This window comes from Oncorhynchus mykiss, chromosome 13, assembly GCF_057628025.1.
Source record: "Oncorhynchus mykiss isolate SJ-2025 chromosome 13, ASM5762802v1, whole genome shotgun sequence".
In the NCBI taxonomy this organism is placed as follows: Eukaryota; Metazoa; Chordata; class Actinopteri; order Salmoniformes; family Salmonidae; genus Oncorhynchus; species Oncorhynchus mykiss.
The window spans coordinates 38,228,650-38,244,409 of record NC_143034.1 but is presented as its reverse complement, the minus strand read 5'-3'; the positions used below and the strand labels follow the sequence as shown (position 1 = coordinate 38,244,409).

Below are 15,760 nucleotides of genomic sequence, written 5' to 3'. Positions count from 1 at the left end.
GGACCTCTCTGGACATCTCTGGACTGAAACCTCACAGTAGGGGACTTCTCTGGACATCTCTGGACTGAAACCTCACAGTAGGGGACCTCTCTGGACATCTCTGGACTGAAACCTCACAGTAGGGGACTTCTCTGGACATCTCTGGACTAAACCTCACAGTAGGGGACTTCTCTGGACATCCCTGGACTGAAACCTCACAGTAGGGGACCTCTCTGGACATCTCTGGACTGAAACCTCACAGTAGGGGACTTCTCTGGACATGTCTGGACTGAAACCTCACAGTAGGGGACTTCTCTGGACATCTCTGGACTGAAACCTCACAGTAGGGGACCTCTCTGGATTGCTTTTTGCACAGAGATAACTACTGGTTGCTTTGTTTGTGAAGGTAGTTGTATGTGTCAACAAACTCATCTGCTAGAACTGCAGCTTTCTCAAGCGGGATCTTTGTGCTCGTGAATCTAGGTTGTAACCCAATTCTTGAACTGATAGAGAAGTATGAGTCTTTAAATTCCTTGACCTCTTAAGAACAGATCAAAAAGACATGCTTGTTCCCTTGCGAACTCAACATGGCTTTATTGTTTTTTTTTTAAATATACAGAACTGATGTCTGTATGCCTCTGGGACCAACTCACAAGCCCGAAGGACAGTAACTTCAACAGTGCCACAGTTCGATCTCCATTCAAGAGACAAAGCAGTGCACACCCTCTTATTTAATTAAAGCCTGTGTGTTTATTCAACTTTCAAAATGATTCCACCAATCTTATAACCCCTCAAGGTGGATGTCAGTGAAATAAACTCTCCACAAGTTTATTTTGAACACAAATATCTGGGTACAGCAGAGCTTCAGAGTAGGTGACGAGTGACCACCATACTCACGGGAAACAATATCCCAGACAAGCCCCCATTTTGTTATGTTCCCCAGCAAGAAGACCAAATAATGTCACTCAAACAGAAGGGGAAAACTAACAAAGAGTCACTGACAACAACCAAAACGAAACAGGTGGGGTTTTAGGAGGGGTTCAAAAAGACACCCACTAAATTTGCCCAAGAGGCAAAACAAAAGAAAAACCCACACCAAAAGTAAATCCAGGAAGCAAACCAAAAAGGTGGCTCAAAACAAAATCAGATACAGGATTGTTTGTCTAGAACTCAAAATGGGGTGTGCCACCTAAAGGTGTCAACCCTCTGCATCTATCAATGAAACTGAAGCACTGGGCCAGCCACTCTTAAATAGCACTGTATATTTGATGAGGGGCCAGGGGCTGATCTATACTGCCATGCTTATCAATGGGGTGCTGGCAAAGACCTTACCTCCAGCCTCACCTCTTTCCCACTCACCAATGGTCGTCGATTAGGTAGGTTTAGTCTGACCTCTTCAAGCTTCACCATAGTATATACATAGTATATATTTGTTTGTCAGATATCACCTATCCTAACTGCCAGTGGCAATAGAACAGTGACTGTGTGTGTATGTGTTCACAGAAACATGTATGGAGTCAGCACATGGAGACTTGCAAGATGATGTGAAGTCCAGTCTGACAGATGGGCTTGATACTGATGTCTTTACATGGAGAGAGACCTGTCACTTAGCATAAAATAATGTACTAAACTTTTACTTGTATTGTCTTTTTTTATCATTGAATTGAATCATATCAGTCATTATGGGGAGGGAGAAACCCTGTGTATTCTGCAAAAGGATCAAGGAACTCATTTTGTATACAGGACATCAGGTATACAGGTATGACCACTGTGACATGTTTGCCAAGGTAGCCTCATTTCCATCAGACAAAATTATGAATAGGCACAGTATCGGCTGGGAATGACAATAAAAGGTGCACGTTGTTATATTAGTAGAACACTGCTTACTATGGTAATTATGTAAAGGCTTGTTTATTCTACATTGACCTGTTACCACATTTGAAAGTTATCAAAACACTTTGTTTAGAATAACTACATCAATTCAGCAAATGCATTCTTCTCAAATTACTCTGTAAGCTACTGACCTATTTAAAGCTTCCTCCGGTATCTCACCATACATAATAACCATACTGTAGTTATTGAACTCAACATGCATGAGGTTTGTTTGCTGATTGAGTGGTGTGAAACAGCTGCAGGCAAGGTTCTGACAGATCTTGATGGTGGCAAGGACACACCCAAGAAACACCCACATCAAAGTTTAGCTTCTGTCATGGCCACCAGGATTTCTTGAGGAGCAACCCAAAAAAACAAGGCCAAATTAGCCGCTGCAGTTCCCCTTTAAATATAACCTGCCCTATACAATAGCTTTCAACAAACTTGATTGGTGTAAACTTTAAGAAATGGTGGTATAAATAATAAATTTTAAAATTAAAAGTATGTCAAATTATCCATTTATTTTTTCATAGGTTGTTGCAATCCTGTGAAAAACAGTTGTGCTGCACTAGAGTGCTAAAAGAAAATCGATATGCCCAAAGTTTTGCATTAATTTGCAGGGGGACTCATAATAAAAAATAAATCCCGATCGTGCTGCCAACATAACACCCTGCTGCTATGAGAACGGTACTCAATGCAGCTGCTGTATAGGAGACGGGGGTGTCGTGTGTGCATGTCCTTGAAAAGAAAAAATGTGCTACATCAAACCGATGACAGTGCGAATAATAATAGGGTATATACAGTATACGACATTGGTATATCAGCCAACAATGTTCCATGAAACGATGCCTACCATTGACTACACACTATACTTGACTCTTAAAATGATAGTTTATCATTAAGTCTCGATTTCTCATCGGACTCTATTTTGTTCATTCTATTCAATATGCTGTTCTTGTTCTAATCTGTTACATTCTATTTCCATGATTAGAAAGGTGATACCCCTTGATAAAGTTATAGTTTGAGTCATTTTCTCAAGACAACTGCCGATGGCTTGCTATGATTACCCAGCACTGAAATTACTGTTTGTTGTTGCAGTTATGCATAGCCATACAGCATTGTGCCTACATTATGTCCACAGTCATCAAAGGCTACCAAAAGGTTAGTAATAACAATCAATACCAGGACATGATATCAGCTATTTTATTAAGGGTTTATTTACATTCAATGAAGGAATTCTGACTGAAAATGATTGCATGAGAAGAATATGATAACCTGAAAATGGTTAACATTCAGTTTTACACCACTAAAATACCCTTTAAACATTGAGTCATCTGAATATGAAAAACCTTCTGATCTACATATATATTAACACATATATAGCACCGAAGTGAAACCTTTTAAATCTTAGTCATATTTAAACAAATATTAAAATATATTCACAATTCAAGCCTAATGATCTTTTTAGTGCAATACTACATTCATATTGACTGATTCATAAACTCAATAAAACATGATTATAGTCATTTTTCATTATATAATTTAATATCTGTGCTACAACTGGTAAATAGATCTAATGGAACGCATCTCTTGCATGGCTGAATGAAAACAAATGTTTTCCTTTGTGTCTCTCCAACGTTCTTAGGGAGGAAACGCTATAGAGAAAATGAGCCTCCCCTCTTCAACATTGGAACGTTTTGACATCCATAGAAAGTTAGCCTTAGCCTGTGCCAGTCTGTTTGTGCTATCATGCCAAACATGTCCATTATGCTGTGAGGCTAGACTGTGGGCAAGAGCACAAACAGATCAAGACCAGGGAAGACATGGCTTAGTTACACACATAGAAAAAAAAGGTGCTATCTAGAACCTAAAAGGGTTCTTTGGCTGTCCCCATACGAGAAACCTTTCAAGAACCCCTTTTGGTTCCAAGTAGAACCCTTCTGAGTTCCATGTGAAACCCTTTACACAGAGGGTTCTACATGGAACCCAAAAGAGTTCTACCAGGAACCAAAAAGGTTTCTTCTATGGAGACACCTGAAGAACCCTTTGTTCGAAGAGTGTAATGCATGAATTGATACAGCATTGGAAAGTATAGCTTTGGGAAACACTCAATCCCAGACCCTGAGATAAATAATTACTGTATACGTTTCTTATACAGTGCCTGAAGAAATGTAAAATAACCAGGTCAATATGTGGTTACCATCTAACCTAAAAATGATAATTACATCATGGCATTTGGCCTTTACTGAGTAAGTACTTAGATTTAGGTTAATTTCAGTAGCTGCCCCCCCCCCCCCCCCCCAAGAGTTATTTGTGCTCATATTGCTTTACTTGAAAATCTCTGAGGAACACCCTAACTAATGAACATGGTCAAAAAACAAGTAATTTGATACAAGCAAAACAGGAGTCCTAGCACCACTTAAGTTGTTTTACACTCAACAATGCTCAAGGCTAAGCTGTAGTAGCTATATAAACAAGAAATATCTGGTTCCATCAACTATTTTCTTTATGTACATTTTTATTAGGTGCGGTACCCCTTTAAATCGTAGATTTATTTTTATTCTATATTCATGAATACCATCTTCATGACTTAATTACTATTTAACTACAGTACCGAGTATCTTCATGATTATGGAAAGGGGAGAAACCAGTGTAAATGGCGGAATTGGACAGCTCTTAAAAATAATAATCCTCTCTGATTTGGGAAGAGTACTGACCCACCATGCCTTCAGAATCTGCAGGTATAGTGAATAAAAGCTAATAACTAGCTTCACATGGAGACCATGCTTGGTCTTCATGTGAAACACTATGGTCCACAATACACTGCCCTGAGTGTCTGATTGCACAGAGCACCTTAAGGGGATTTGTATCAAACCAATCCAAGCAGTAAGGATTCTCGCTGTCTAATCTCACAATATAATCAATGACATTACAACCAAGCACATTTTTACAATATATTGTTTTGAATTCTACAGAAAGTCTACAAAGCAGCAATAACATTAAACAGTGTTTAAATGTAGGAATGGAAACTACAAAATTTAGGTTTAGGATGGCACAAGTGAAAATTAAACAACTTCATTATTTGGAAAAACTGTTGGGAGTGTGTGTGTTCAGTTTCCAGTTCCACTGTAGAGATCAACAGTACTGGAACTCAGGTTCCTGCTCTGCCTTAGCCTCCTATCACCTGTTGGACTCTTTAGAGAGAAAGAGGCAGAGAGACAGGAGGGAGAGAGACCGAGAGTGAGAGAATGAAAGAAATACATATATAATAAAAATAAAAAAAACACAAGGTCATGCTTTATTGCTAAACTCGATTCTGAAGAGAGAATGATGGGGGTGTTTTTAGAACAGGTATCTTGGTCCTGGGTGAACTAAGGTGAACAATCCAGCAGGCAGCCGATAAGTTGCTACAAGGCCATAATGCAAACTAAACAAGAAGTATGAATAACGGTATATCCACTAGGAGACGCGTTACCTGAAAGGAGTCGTCGTCGTCACTGCTCTTGTTCAAATAGTTCAGAGAGGCAGCTCGTTTCATACTGCAACGGAATAACAAAGCATTTTCATTGGAGTGGGTCTCAAGCAAATGTACAGTGCCTTGCGAAAGTATTCGGCCCACTTGAACTTTGCGACCTTTTGCCACATTTCAGGCTTCAAACATAAAGATATAAAACTGTATTTTTTTGTGAAGAATCAACAACAAGTGGGACACAATCATGAAGTGGAACGACATTTATTGGATATTTCAAACTTTTTTAACAAATCAAAAACTGAAAAATTGGGCGTGCAAAATTATTCAGCCCCCTTAAGTTAATACTTTGTAGCGCCACCTTTTGCTGCGATTACAGCTGTAAGTCGCTTGGGGTATGTCTCTATCAGTTTTGCACAGAGACTGACATTTTTCCCCATTCCTCCTTGCAAAACAGCTCGAGCTCAGTGAGGTTGGATGGAGAGCATTTGTGAACAGCAGTTTTCAGTTCTTTCCACAGATTCTCGATTGGATTCAGGTCTGGACTTTGACTTGGCCATTCTAACACCTGGATATGTTTATTTTTGAACCATTCTATTGTAGATTTTGCTTTATGTTTTGGATCATTGTCTTGTTGGAAGACAAATCTCCGTCCCAGTCTCAGGTCTTTTGCAGACTCCATCAGGTTTTCTTCCAGAATGGTCCTGTATTTGGCTCCATCCATCTTCCCATCAATTTTAACCATCTTCCCTGTCCCTGCTGAAGAAAAGCAGGCCCAAACCATGATGCTGCCACCACCATGTTTGACAGTGGGGATGGTGTGTTCAGCTGTGTTGCTTTTACGCCAAACATAACGTTTTGCATTGTTGCCAAAAAGTTCAATTTTGGTTTCATCTGACCAGAGCACCTTCTTCCACATGTTTGGTGTGTCTCCCAGGTGGCTTGTGGCAAACTTTAAACAACACTTTTTATGGATATCTTTAAGAAATGGCTTTCTTCTTGCCACTCTTCCATAAAGGCCAGATTTGTGCAATACATGACTGATTGTTGTCCTATGGACAGAGTCTCCCACCTCAGCTGTAGATCTCTGCAGTTCATCCAGAGTGATCATGGGCCTCTTGGCTGCATCTCTGATCAGTCTTCTCCTTGTATGAGCTGAAAGTTTAGAGGGACGGCCAGGTCTTGGTAGATTTGCAGTGGTCTGATACTCCTTCCATTTCAATATTATCGCTTGCACAGTGCTCCTTGGGATGTTTAAAGCTTGGGAAATCTTTTTGTATCCAAATCCGGCTTTAAACTTCTTCACAACAGTATCTCGGACCTGTCTGGTGTGTTCCTTGTTCTTCATGATGCTCTCTGCGCTTTTAACGGACCTCTGAGACTATCACAGTGCAGGTGCATTTATACGGAGACTTGATTACACACAGGTGGATTGTATTTATCATCATTAGTCATTTAGGTCAACATTGGATCATTCAGAGATCCTCACTGAACTTCTGGAGAGAGTTTGCTGCACTGAAAGTAAAGGGGCTGAATAATTTTGCACGCCCAATTTTTCAGTTTTTGATTTGTTAAAAAAGTTTGAAATATCCAATAAATGTCGTTCCACTTCATGATTGTGTCCCACTTGTTGATTCTTCACAAAAAATACAGTTTTATATCTTTATGTTTGAAGCCTGAAATGTGGCAAAAGGTCGCAAAGTTCAAGGGGGCCGAATACTTTCTCAAGGCACTGTATATGAAATGTCTTATGCTTCGGCGAGTGTGTGGGTGAGGCTACTGACGGGTACTGGACCAAGAAGGAATAGCGTATCATGTTGTGTGAATTTGTGTGTCAAATGAACGTCACAACATTTTCATTTGTTTACACATTTTGTCAGGTGCATTTCATATTATGATTCAGTAACACCGTTACTGAACATCTGCTCAGAATAGCATAGCTTCATGTGAGATTAATCATTAATATAACAGTACATTTAAGATTATTTTTTGTGCTATTTATCTTCAACTAAACCTTATACAGAAGTGTTGGGTTGGTGGTCCTAATTAAGAGGAAGACAATAGCTGAAAAAAAAAAACTGCAGCATTATCCGTAACCAAACATGCAGTGTCCGACTTGGTGCTGTAGTTGCAGAAACACCATTTAAGAAGTGAAGATTGAAGTGGAAAGGGGATAAATACTTTTTTAAGGTACTTGTTTAAAATAATCTCCAATGTGTGAATATTGTAATCTAAAGATATCTATTTTTTAGGCCAGGGTATTTTGACACTATTGAGACCGTATGGGAATCAGATAGAGAAACATTGTACTGAAATGAATCACGTTTTGACACGGGCTATTTTGGCATTTAACGCCCCATTCAGCCTCCAAAGCACCTTACTTCCTGAGTCAATTTGTTATGCAAATATATATTTTTTAAACATTTCCCATATTTAAGTCATTTCACAATTTGTCTTAATAGCCTTGTGAACATAGCAACTTGGGTGCATCTTCTATCTGTGCTATAATGGTTCAGAAGGCCATAAAATAAAATAAATGGATATTGGTAACAGTCCAGAACATCCATACCGGTCATCCCTAATTGAATGTCTAAAACCAGATAGAAAGTATTGTAGTCAGGTCCAAAATTATTGGCACCCTGATAAAGGTCAGCAAAACATGTATATAATAATACAAATACTGAGCAATATATATTTTTGTTTTAATTATAGTATTTTATACTAATACAATTGCTCAGAGAAAGAGAGATTTTGTTTAACAAGTAATAAATAAATACAAAAATCGATAAAAGACAGGGGTCAAATATATTGGCACCCCTGTTTTTAATACTCCAGCACCCTCCCCCTGCGAAGATAACGACACAGCCTTTTTCTAAAATGTTTTATGAGATTGGCGAACACAATGGAAGGGATCTTAGACCATTCCTCCATACAGAATCTGTCCAGAACCTTGATATTCTTTTCTCTGCACTTATGGACTGCCCTCTTCAATTCAAACCACAGGCTTTCATTGGGGTCCGGGGACTCATATGGCCATTGCAATTATTTTTAATAATGGTCAATTAACAATTTCTTTGTGGATTTTGATGTGTGCTTGGGGTTATTGTCTTGCTAGAAGATCCACTTGCGGCCAAGTTTCAGCCTCCTGGCAGAGGCAACCAGGTTTTTGGCTAAAATGTCCTGGTACTAAAGTTCATGATGGAAATCAGATTGGGATACAGGCAGGTGGGAGAAACATTGGAATATACGAATGCGGGGATTGAACCCTGGTCTCAAGCGGGGAGATTTGTACATGTGATTTACCACTCAACCATGGCTCTGACCTATAATGTCCATAATCACTTAAATATAGTGGCTTGGGAGTGTGAACACTTAACTAAAAGTATGCAAAAAATGAGTAGGAAACCACTTCATCATAATGGCGTCAAATTTACTTTAGACATGGCTGTGTTTCCACATTAGCTAGCAACTATAGTCATAAAAACCTAGCAATTCTAACAATAGCTCAAAAAATACAGCAGTTTCTATTCAATCTTTGACAGACAAAACCTTGACTTCAGAATAACTTTAGATGTAGTATAATGTTGGCTAACTATTTGCTTACTTTAGACATCTAATTGTATTTCCAGCCACTGTCAGTCAACCAATGCCAACTCTCAGTTGCTGATTGGTTGTTGGAAATAAAATATTTTCCATGATAACATTATGCAAAGAAGACGAACTAAGGCGCTTTATTTTCATGTGGCGCAAGTGTCCAACGTACGTTAGTTGGCTATTTCAGCGTGTAAAAACAGGCGATCTGGCACTAACCACCCCTGTGCCTAACCCAACCTGGTCTCTGAGCATTTCATATTATTCATTACTTAAATTTACACACTGCAAAAACTGGGCATGGATGAGGCTTCCACTATTATTCATTGTTCCTGCAGTGAGGGTTCAACCAATGATGTATATAAACCCTGGATTGCTGATGCTGTCTTGACCAATGAAAGGCTTTGAAGCCGCCGTTGACCTTAAGGGCCCCAGGACCAGTGGAAGCAAAATAACCCCATAACATCAAAGCCCCCCACCATATTTTACAGTAGGTATTTGTATTTATTATGGATCCCCATTAGCTGGTGCCAAGGCAGCAGCTACTCTTCCTGGGGTCCAGCAAAATTAAGGCAGTTCATACAATTTGAACCATAATACATTCACAGATTTCACAACACACTGTGTGGACTCAGGCCCCTACTCCATCATTACTACATATCTACAGTACTAAATCCATGTCTATGTGTGTGTATAGTGCGCATGTTATCGTGTGTATGTATACATGTGTCAGTGCATACGGTTTGTGTTGCTTCACAGTCCCCTCTGTTCCATAAGGTGTATTTTTTATCTGTTTTTTTAAATCTAATTTTACTGCTTACATCAGTTACTTGATGTGGAATAGAGTTCCATGTAGTCATGGCTCTACGTAGTACTGTGTGCCTCGCATAGTCTGGTCTTGTCTTGGGGACTGTGAAGAGACCTCTTGTGGCATGTCTTGTGGGGTATGCTTTGGTGTCCGAGCTGTGCGCCAGCAGTTCAAACAGACAGCTTGGTGCATTCAACATGTCACCTCTCATAAAAACAGATTGACATGCATATTATTAATATTAGCTCCCAGTGTACATCCAAGGGCCAGCCGTGCTGCCCTGTTCTGAGCCAATTGCAACTTTCCTAAGTCCTTTTCTGTTGCACCTGACCACACAACTTTACAGTAGTCCAGGGGCAACAAAACCAGGTCCGATAGGACCTGCCTGGTTGATAGTGCTGTTAAGGCAGAGCAGTGCTTTATTCTTGATATACTTCTCCTCTTAGCTACTCTTATATCAATATGTTTGGACCATGACAGTTTACAATCCAGGGTTACGCCAAGCAGTTTAGTCACCTCAACTTGCTCAATTTCCACATTATTTATTACAAGACTATGCTAAGGTTCTGGGTTTAGTCAATTATTTGTCCCAAATACAATGCTTTTACTAACTTATTCCTTGCCACCCACCTACTCCGAAACTAACTGCAACTCTTTGTTAAGTGTTAAAGCCAGTGGCATGTCATTAGTAAAGATTGAAAAAAGTAAATTGGCCTAGAGAGCTGCCCTGGGGAATTCCTGATTCTACCTGGATTATGATGGAAAAACTTCCATTAAAGAACACCCTCTGTTCTATTAGACAAATAACTCTTTATGCATAATATGGCAGGGGGTGTAAAGCCATAACACATAAGACTATGATCAATAATGTCAAAAGCCGCACTGAAGTCTAACAAAACAGCCCCCACAATCTTATCAATTTCTCTAAGCCAATCATCAGTAATTTTTGTAAGTGCTCTGCTTGTTGAATATTCTTCCCATATATGCATGCTGAAAGTTTGTAGTCAATTTGATCACTGTAAAATAGCTTTGTATCTGGTCGAACAATTTTTTTCCAAAAGTTTACTCAGGGTTGGTAACAGGCTGATTGGTCAGCTATTTCAGCCAGTAAAGGGGGTTTTACTATTCTTGGGTAGCGGAATGACCTTTGCTTCCCTCCAAGCCTGGGAGCACACACACATTCTAGTAGGCTTAGACTGAAGATATGGCAAATAGGAGTGGCAATATCATCCACTATTATCCTCAGTCATTTTCCATCCATGGTGTCAGACCCCAGTGGCTTTTCATTGTTGTTAGACACAAATTATTTTCTCACCTCTTTCACGCTCACTTTACAGAATGCAAAATTACTCGTCGTTCATACTTTGGTCAGATATACTTGGATGTGGTGTCAGCGTTTGTTGCGGACACCACATTCGTTTTTCGATGCCAAACTCACCACCGGTGTGTGTGGCCAAAGAGCTCTATTTCATGTCATCGGACCATAGCACCGGTTTCAATCCAAGTGCCAATGCTGTTTTGCAAACTCCAAGGAACTGCTATTGTGAGATGGGTCTTGGATCCTTCGAAAGGCAAGTGGCCACGCATCTTATGTGAGAGCACACAGGCCAAATTTTACAGCAAAATTGTACTCAAACACTGTTATAATAGCAGTTGCCAGAGGCGCAACACTGGGGTCTGAAGTTATCATGTAATCTTCAAAGCATTTTATTCTCTGATCCTTGCCACTTTATTATGGGCATTTAGAGCCATTTGAATGAAGAAGTATTACATATCGTACCTTTAAGGCAGCAAAATGTTATAACTGTGCATGGGGTGTGAGGACTCAATAAGCACTGTGTGTTTGCGCATGTTTCTCTCTCTTACTGGAGGTTGCGTGGGTCGGGGGGACCGTTCCCCTGTAGTTTCTTCACCAGCATCTCGCTGCTTCGCCGTAAGACATCCCGGAGCCTCCCCATCGATCCTGCTCTCCTCAGGCCCCCACTGCCATCCTGAAACAACACCAGGGTCAGACAGTCCTGGAAACTCAAGTCTCCCAATCCATTCCTGATATATCCCAGGGGGTGTGCACATTATTTGCCATTCCAGCCCAAACATACCAGATTGCTCTGACAAATTGTGTCCAAAAAGCATCTGGAATAAATCTTGGCTGCCATCCTGAAACTTCCTTTACAATACCCAATTAGGGTTGTTTGTGCTGACCTATAACAAAAGCCTGCAGACCTAAGGGCTCTTCAGGGGTGTGTCAACAATCTAGTAAAGTGGTTTCCTCATACTCACCGTGTCTCCTTTCCTTCATCTGCTATGATGGGTTAGGGTTAGTACTGAAAGACTAGAATCAAGTCCACAAATTTGTATCCACCTTATGGTTTTATACTGTTCAGTATTTTTCAGACCAGTGCAAATGAAGGCAGCAGACGAGAAGCTACCGAACCTAACCCTGCACTCGCTAAGGCATAGTCAAGGGCATTATTTCAAAATCAGCACTTCTCCAGTAGGGGAATTTACAGTATGTCAAAGATTAATGAATTTCAAACAAAAATGTATGAATAGGATGAAGCTGTAGAAATGCTCTGCTTTGAGAAACGAGTCTTTCATGCCCTACCGCAAACCTTCAGTACTTAGGGACTTAAACACTAAGTGCACACTTCAGGTAGAAGGGGGTGAAATGTAATTGGATTAAAATCTGCAGCCTATTGCTGTGTACTACATTTTAGTACTGCAGTGAAGCGTTCATGCACCAGAACTTCCGGGTTGTGAAACTAGGTCAATGGACTCCAGAGGGGGGAGATGAAGAGAGGGAGAGCTCATATTGGATTTGCGGTTCCCCCTCGGGTTGGTTTACACAAGCAGCCAGCCAAAGAAAAGCCCAAAATGAAAGTCTTTATTTTCAGTCAATGTCAAACAAGGTTTAGAGACACATTCATCACAATGCAACAAAGGGATGCCAGGACAGGAGTATCAGTCATGGAGAGCATTCTACAGACAGACCAATGAAATAGTGTGACATAGCTAAATTGCTCCACTACATAGGCCTACCAGCCGGACAGCCAGTGCGTTTCAGAATTGGCTAGCTCCACTATTACCGTTTATTATTATTATATATATTTTTTAATTCGGTTAGCAACATTGGAGCCGTCTCTTTCCACCGAGATACCAAAATGCCACAGTTACATGGAATTGCATTTTCAGATGGTATCAAGTGTAATTACCTTTAACTACACATGAGCTAATTGAAGTAATAGTCTCATAGTACCGCATCTGTTTTGGTTTAGCACATGCACTTTAAAACATTATCTGTAAATGTACTATGATGTACTAGTATATACCTGCACTGATTGTGATACAGTTATTATATAATAGTTAAAGTGCTTAAAGAGTAACTACATGGCATACAGGCAACTTCAATTTGGTGGTGTTGGCTAATGCTGAAACGACTGGCTAGCTAGGTTAGTTACTAATACTACACTTATTCAGCCTAAAATACATCATTTAAAGGATACTTTAGAATGAGGGAAACGGACTGAAACATGGGAAATATCAAATAAAAACTGGTACAGTTAGTGGACAACAATGAGCACATTTCAAGCTACAGAGCTGTTTGAAAAATCTTTACATTCAGGTAACAACTGTTAAACGAGGCCTCACAATGATCACACCTAACTTAAATCCCCAATCTAAAGCCGATCTTTAAGCATAGCAATGTTGTCATCAGGAGCATTCATAAAATCTGATGTCAATTCATAACATATATCTTATGAGCAGCCAGCTAGGTCACATGTCACTGTGTTCAAGGTAACTATGTTGTTGGCTGACAAGACAGCTAACCTTGGTCGTTTCATGTTTCATGGCTGTTCAAAGGTGTTATAAACTTACGTCATTACGTCATAGCAGGGTAAAGTAGGCTTTAAAGATGAGACGATAACAAGAGTGAAAGCTGTGCGAGGAACAACAAGACGACCATCAAGCTAAAAACCAAATAAGTGACCTCTCCAAATGCCACCCAGAAGCTCACAAAATCAAATACAACAACTTTGTGCAGCAGTGGTACATTAAATGTGTGTGTTTGTGTGTCTCTGGTGTTTGTGTCCCTTTTCAATGGCTACTTCAAAATATGAAACAAGATTCTCTGGCTTGGAGCATAACTAGAGAAAGCATTTCTTTCCCCAAACTATGGCTTTGGAGAAAGCAATTGGCACAATGCCATTCAATTCAAAGACACTGATTCTACAGTTAGCAAGCTGTTCCTCTTTAAAACGTCAATACCATAGTCAGGCACAGACACCATCATTACTAACCGTATGGCTATATTATAATAATAATACATTGCTTAGAGGGACAATGCAAAGAAATAAACATTATGATAAACACTATCCTATATAAGACATTATTTAAAAAGTAAACTAAATAAAAACAGGAGACAGATACACTAATCTAATCGATGTGTAAACTCAAAAGGTGCTTTTAAGTGGCGACGTGACTTGGAATCATAATAGCGTCACGATATATATATATATTTTTAATTGTCTCCTATATAACATAACAGTACGCATAAATAATTTACAAGGGTCATGGTCACACTTAAAACAGGTTGCAAGTTAACAAAATTAGTGAACATAAAAAAGGCACCAAGGTAGATCAGTCCTGGTCAAATATCAGGACAAAAAGCTGGCAGCAGCGAAATAAAAAGCACTACTCTTAGCTGGTTGCTCTTCAGTGGCCAATAATATTTTAGCGATAACAAAACGAGATAAAAATTCTGACTGGTCTCATTTGGTAGTGGACCAATAATTGATGCCGTTCTAACTGGGTGACTGTGCTTAGTGGAAATATGAAGATCAATGTAAAAGCAATCATATTTGCATACAAGAACAGAAAAAAAGAGAAAATCAAACAACCAAAGCTTTGGTAGTCAAGTCTCCAGTGTTCAGTTGGACTCTGGTGCCACCATCTCTTATTGGTTAGAATATCATACATACTATACAAGTGATGACACAGCAAGAGAAAAGGGAGAGTCAGGGATAGAGGAAGAGTCAGGGATAGAGTCAGGGATAGAGTCAGGGATAGAGTCAGGGATAGAGTCAGGGATAGAGTCAGGGATAGAGTCAGGGATAGAGTCAGGGATAGAGGAAGAGTCAGGGATAGAGGAAGAGTCAGGGATAGAGGAAGAGTCAGGGATAGAGGAAGAGTCAGGGATAGAGGAAGAGTCAGGGATAGAGGAAGAGTCAGGGATAGAGGAAGAGTCAGGGATAGAGGAAGAGTCAGGGATAGAGGAAGAGTCAGGGATAGAGGAAGAGAAAGGGAGAGTCAGGGATAGAGGAAGAGAAAGGGAGAGTCAGGGATAGAGGAAGAGAAAGGGAGAGTCAGGGATAGAGGAAGAGAAAGGGAGAGTCAGGGATAGAGGAAGAGAAAGGCTGAAAATGTGATGCAGCATGATGAGAGAAATGAGTGGGCATGAACGAGAGAGCTAGAGAGAGGGATAAAGAAAACGCAAGAGGGAAAGAGACCAGGAGAAGAGGGGCAGTGTGTGGAAAACGCAAGAGGAAGAGGGCAAGAGACCAGGAGAAGAGGGGCAGAGTGTGGAAAACGCAAGAGGAAGAGGGCAAGAGACCAGGAGAAGAGGGGCAGTGTGTGGAAAACGCAAGAGGAAGAGGGCAAGAGACCAGGAGAAGAGGGGCAGAGTGTGGAAAACGCAAGAAGATCGAGAACATGCGTGGGAGTGAGAGACCCCGAAAGGATGGGAAGAGAAAGATTGGGAGGTAAAAGGGATAAATCGGTTTTGTGGGGATGAAGGAGGAGTCCTCCATGAAAGATTAGAAGAGGCTTCACACAGAGGAAATGACAAGAGACATCCATTTTGATTCGATTGGCTTGATTGGTTGAGGAGTGAGGCGGAGGAAGGTCATCCTGCTGATTTAGGCCTAATGGAGGACAGAAAGAGAGAAGAGAACAAGAACAGTGGAGAGCGAAAGAGACAGACAAGAGAAATTGAGGAGAGAGAGAGAACCAGAACGGGGAGAAAGAGACATACAGCAGAAAAG

At 40.3% G+C, this 15,760-nt stretch overlaps 1 protein-coding gene across 4 annotated transcripts in view; it reads right to left on the bottom strand.

The window, feature by feature from the left end:
• Positions 1-3,040: 3,040 nt before the first annotated feature.
• Positions 3,041-15,760, bottom strand: part of klc4 (kinesin light chain 4) — a 35,909-nt gene continuing 23,189 nt past the window's right edge. For 2 of the 4 annotated variants that reach the window (XM_021557391.3, XM_021557390.3), the window contains exons 14-16: positions 11,586-11,710; positions 5,327-5,390; positions 3,041-5,045 (exon numbers count right to left, since the gene is read on the bottom strand). In XM_021557391.3, the coding sequence (XP_021413066.2) occupies positions 4,962-5,045; positions 5,327-5,390; positions 11,586-11,710 (273 nt within the window). In that variant the 3' untranslated portion in view covers positions 3,041-4,961. Of the gene's footprint in view, positions 5,046-5,326; positions 5,391-11,585; positions 11,711-12,582; positions 15,641-15,760 lie in introns of those variants that run through there. The other 2 variants (XM_090196142.1, XM_036940725.2) reach the window with 1 other exon arrangement.